The sequence below is a fragment of the Fragaria vesca genome, linkage group LG6 (assembly GCF_000184155.1).
Source record: "Fragaria vesca subsp. vesca linkage group LG6, FraVesHawaii_1.0, whole genome shotgun sequence".
Classification (NCBI taxonomy): domain Eukaryota; kingdom Viridiplantae; phylum Streptophyta; class Magnoliopsida; order Rosales; family Rosaceae; genus Fragaria; species Fragaria vesca.
This window is the reverse complement of record NC_020496.1, coordinates 12,510,677-12,516,141: the sequence shown is the minus strand read 5'-3', so window position 1 is coordinate 12,516,141 and position 5,465 is coordinate 12,510,677. Positions and strand designations below refer to the sequence as shown.

At 38.9% G+C, this 5,465-nt stretch overlaps 1 protein-coding gene and 1 pseudogene across 1 annotated transcript; both read right to left on the bottom strand.

The window, feature by feature from the left end:
• Positions 1-2,919, bottom strand: part of LOC101311305 — a 15,007-nt pseudogene extending 12,088 nt beyond the window's left edge.
• A 418-nt stretch (positions 2,920-3,337) lies between these two features.
• Positions 3,338-4,687, bottom strand: LOC101311019 (aspartic proteinase CDR1-like). Its single transcript, XM_004305289.1, has one exon. It carries the CDS (start codon positions 4,685-4,687, stop codon positions 3,338-3,340), a length of 1,350 nt encoding a protein of 449 aa, XP_004305337.1.
• Between the last annotated feature and the right edge of the window lie 778 nt (positions 4,688-5,465).

Genomic DNA, 5,465 nt, shown 5'->3' with positions numbered 1-5,465 from the left:
AGATATTCCTTGGTCATCAATACCTTAGAGACAAGTCCAACCCCAAACCTAGAAAAAGACCNCGACCCACGGCCTTCANCCACGTACAAAGAAAGACCCAAACAAAGAAAAAACAAAGTCCGCCCATAAAAAATAATCATCGACCCACGCCTTTATTGGGTCGTAGATCTGGGTCAGACCTATGACCCAGGACAAAGAAAAATAGAAGGCCCGGGCCTTCAGCGCCACATCAGCCCAAAACGTAGGGTCACACAACGAGGTCAGCATGACATAGCCACGTGAAGCTGCTTCTCTTCCTTTCTTTGGCGAGTGCATGCAACTTTTTTGTTCCTGTATTGGTCTCATCCCACGCATCCACTTGCCACATGTCAAGCACTGGTGGGTTCGTATTCTAAGTTTAAAACGTAAAGGGGACGAGTAATATTATTATATATATTATTATATATATATATATATATAAGTAATATTACTGCCCCTTGTTTAAATTACCTTTCAAAAGTATAAGTTATGTACATTAATTTCAATATGGGATTTTTTTTTATTAACAAATTTTCCAATGTACGGCAACTCACCCTATTTAAAAATAAAAGAATTCCTATAAATACCACCATTTTTTTATGTTATGTTTATGTTATTTTTAAATATTTTTTTGTGTTATGTTTGTGTTATTTTTAATTTCAATATTTCATTTTGTTTATTTAATTATAATTTTATTAACACATAAAATCATTATTCACATTCAAAATACCTAATATAAAGTTTAATAAACAGTCAATGCCACGTGGCAACCCAGAAACAAAAATCGTGGGTGAAAACTGAAGTCAAATTTCACTGCCACGTGGCGACCCAGGTCACACCCGTGACCCAGGCCTTCCCAAACGAAGACCTATGGGTGGATTTGAACCCTAAACCCTAATCTTGAATCCTGAACCAAGTAAGCATTTGTTAGAATGGAAACATAGTATATTAGACACGAGAGTTGAGATCTTATACCAAGTAATAGTAGCATTTTTATTGACCTGACTTGTCTATCTGTTGAAACACCTATCCAACTTTTGATCAACCAAATCCTTGCCAGTGCTATAAACAATTCTGTCCTGCCCTATGACAGTTCTTTCGGCCATGTTTCGAGCACTGAGGAGCTGAATGGAATCATGGAATCAAGTAAATTTTTATTTGGATATACTCAACTCTTAGAGCATAAAATGAAGTAAATCATGCATCACTGTATGGATATGAAGATTTAGTCTTTCATATTGACCCTAGAGGCAATTAGGTAGGACACAATTATCCAAACTAATAATACTATGAAACAGTTGAGAATGTATCATAGAAAAAACTGATTTACTCACACCATAGATTCACCAAATTTCAATAGAGCTAATAAAGTAGTCTAAGGTTCACATCCAAACCAATTGATAATGGGTGGAGTGACCCAAAATCTTATGTTATGCAAGGTCTCATATTCCTAATGTGAGATTTATATCTCAACACGCCCCTGCACGGCCGCACGTGTGGCGAATCTTCAAACCTAACACGTGAACAACATTTGGGTGACGTGGAGTGAGTGTAGCCATTAGGCTTCACACGTGGACGTGGGTAACCAGCTCTGATACCATGATAAAGTAGTTTGGAGTTCACATCCAAAACCAATTAACAATGAGTGGAGTGGCCCAAACTCTTATTAACCCACAAACCCACAGACAATGTCTCATATTTCCGATGTGAGATTTATATCTCAACAGGATCTGTTCTTGGTTTTTGCTGTGGCTTTACTTGCTTCCTATAGTAATTGGGATCCCAGAACATGAAGGAGATAAAAAATAAAGGTGGCATGATATTATAAAAGATCTCCTCAAAAACTAAAATAACTCGACCTGCAACACTTGAGAAAAAAGGATATATAGCAGGTGTTACCAAAACGTACAATTCTTTACGACCAGAGGAATAAATAGTAGTTGCAGAATCAAAACCCAACTGAAATGAGCTTCCTCCACCAGAGCAAGAAGAAGTAAACCACGTCTGGCGGCTGTCATCATTTTAATCAAAACATTGTTGTTAATAGTTAATACTCCTGGTAGTACAAAAGTATTCATCTTCAATCGAAAACCAGTATCCTAAAAACTTACTTTAATACAACAAGAATTGCAGTGAACACAAGAACAATGGATCGAAGTAATCAGAGCAGTAATTCCAATTGAAACCCTTTGCTAAATACTCAGCCTTAGCCTGTGAAAACGCATCATATGAGTGCCGATGTTGTACATATATATCTTAGTTGTACATATATATCTTAAACACAATGACTAAATTATCAAATCCCATAATAGCATTACTACCTTTGCCTTCTCAAGCAGTGGCTCAACTCTCATGATGAACGATTTGCCTACAAGTTTTTCTCTATAATCTTTGGAAAAAACATAGAGTACATCGCCTTCGTCAGAGACCTACTCACACCATAATAAGCATCATACTATTTCACTAACACAATCTGTAACATAATCTAAAACAAGAGCATAACTACATTTTTCATTCAAATAATTTCTTCACAAAGTCATAAATTACTAACATTTGGGTATAGAAAATTGTGAAACTAAGTACCTCCAAGAAGCCATGAGTATCAGAAGCGAGAGCCTGCAAAGCTTTCTGAGCCTCAAAGAGCTTAAGGCCAGCTCTGCCGGCTACGTCACCAACAGTCACTCTTCTTCCACAAGCGCCCACAGCTTCCATTGCTCGCTTTCTCACATCCGAAGGTAACTTATCACTCTCGATGGCGCTGCCGGGCCTGATCTCATCTGCAATGTTGGCTCTCACAACCGGCGCAGAAGCCCTATATTCTGGAACCTTGGAACGGTTACGTAAGAGTGAAGCTTTGAAAGGGTTTGGTGGAAGAGTGAAGCACGTAGCCATGGACGCCATTGCTGGCTTGCTTCGCAAGTCAACACATAGTAGTGCTTTGGGAGTGAAAACAAACAAAAGGAAAGAACCACTAGCGATCACTCCAAAGTTGGTAACAAAATATTACTAAATCAAAAGCTCACATAAGCCAAACTTCGGCCGAAAAAACCTACAATTCTCATGAAATTGAAATTTGTAAGCAAATTGAGAGCTAGCTAGACTTAATTTGACATCTTCTCAAAGCAACAAAAATGGCTGCAAAACCTCTGTCTCTTTTATCGAACAAGCTTACATCAACATATAACCGAGACTTTGCATACAGATGCATATTCGAAGTTCTCATCGTCTCTTAAATTGTAGATACTTTACAAAATATAAAATAAACTTAATACGATATCAAATTTATCAATCTCCGGTTACATTTAGAAACACCCTTTGACTAAATAGTCGCACAAGCAGTTGGCTGGAAGGAGACAGTCTTGTTCTCTAGGTCATATCCTACCAGGTAATTTGTTTGTTGCCAAATCCCATAGATTCCAAAACTGCTGCCTGAGGAGAATGCTAAGCAAACAGTCTCATCATCCATTCTAATAAAATTGTTGGCCGAATTTAGCTTCACATCTGCCCCATTAAAATGGAAAGTGACATTGGGGCCAGCAAGAATATCATATTTAGTCAAGTAACAAAGATCTGAACCGCCAGTCGGATCTTGCTTCACCTCCAGATTTCGATCTTTGAGTTCCTCTCTAATTGCTCTTTCGAACCTGTCGTAAACCGACTCCGGCAAGTACGTTGAGGTAGTCCCTGAGTCTATGATCATGTTGCCCTTAAAGTCCTTGGCATCAGCATCAACTGTGATATTGTTGGCTCCGACACTAATGCCTTGAAGCTCAAGGTAATAGAAGGATTGATAGATTGGATTCCTAAGCAAAGGGGTGGTTACCACTCCAGGACCTGATGAAGTATTGAGTCGACCAAAATACATCTTGCTTGATGAGACTGGATTAGAGTTATTGGACTGGAAAGACGTTTGTGCAGGATTAGGAACCAAGCAATATGAGAAATATTTCCCGCCAACCAAATACCCCCCGATTTGGGAGATAAACGACACAGCTCCACGGCCTAGTCCAACAATTCCCGACTCAACCCCAGTGAACTCTCCATTATGGTGTCCGCAACCAAATATGGTGTTGGGAATGGATATCGAATCCAGTGTAACGGTGTCAAGGGACAAGTTTCCGTTGCTGTAAGACCCGTCGCCATATGAAGCTTGATAGCCACAAGAGCTTGAATTACTGGAACAAAGTGTGGCTTCGTTTACCAACCTACATTCGTTGGATGCACACGAGAGAGCTTTATAAGTTGATGAAGAAGCCGGATCAAAGAGAGGAGGGTTTTGCTTGAAACATTCCGTGCACGGCATGCATTGTGTCCATATAAGATCACTTCCGCTGTCGACAATTCCAATGAAAGGTCTTGGTGGTGTACCGATTGACATATTCACCAGGTACTCTCCACTGCTGTAGATTAGATGAGCACCAGGTGATTCATCTTCTGACGAGACGAAACGGTTGATACGATGACGTGAAAGTTGCAACGCTTTGCTTACTCTTTGCGAATCGGTTAACGAAGCATCGTATAAGGGAGAAGATGGCTTGTCACGGTGGATCATGTTGAGGCTAATCACACCGCCACTGTGAGGAGCATTATCTTGTGCATTAGAGAGAACTAAGAGGAAGACAATGGAAGTCGCAATGGTGGTGGAAAGCGAATGATATTGCTTCGCCATAAGAACTACGGGAGAAGATTACAGGACAGTAATAGAGACTGATTGATCTATCAAGGTACCACTCTGGTACAGGACAATGAACGGGAGGGTGGCCTATATATAGAAGAAGAGGGCCTGGTAATCTTGTGAATCAAGCAATTAACCAGCTCATGCTTCAACATAGCCTTTTCCATTAGTCAAGATATGCTTAAAATCTTTCTGATTTTCCCTCTGATTTTGAAAGATTTTTGTGAACGTCTTTCTCGTTTTGGTTATTTGGATTTTACGTTTCCTTTCCAAGTCTTGTTCTGATCTTGCCCTCTGATTACTATTCTCCTAGGCCTATTTGGTGACCCCAGCGATATAGATATAACTGTTCAATAAAAAGTCAAAAGTGTAATTATTTCCCGTTTTTATCTAAAAAGATCTGCATTAGCTTATGAAAGAGCGAGAATTCGTTTCAATCGGAAAAAAAAAAAAAGGAAGAATTCTTGTATACATAATCAAATTTGGCTACACTCAAATAAGAAACTCAGATAACTTTTCAAATCCATTACAACCAGGGGCGCAGCTAGCTATGTCAATTAGAGGCATCACAGCAACCCCCTGGCCTGGTGTCAATATGTGACACATGTTTTAAACATAAAATTTTATTGTACTACATATTAACTCTCACAAAGAAAATTATACTATCGATATGCCGTAATATTTGAATGAATTGTGAATCAAGATGTAAGTTTTTCTATATACCTTGAACTGTTTAATTTTTTTTTTTTTTTNTTTTGCTTTAGTAAACAAA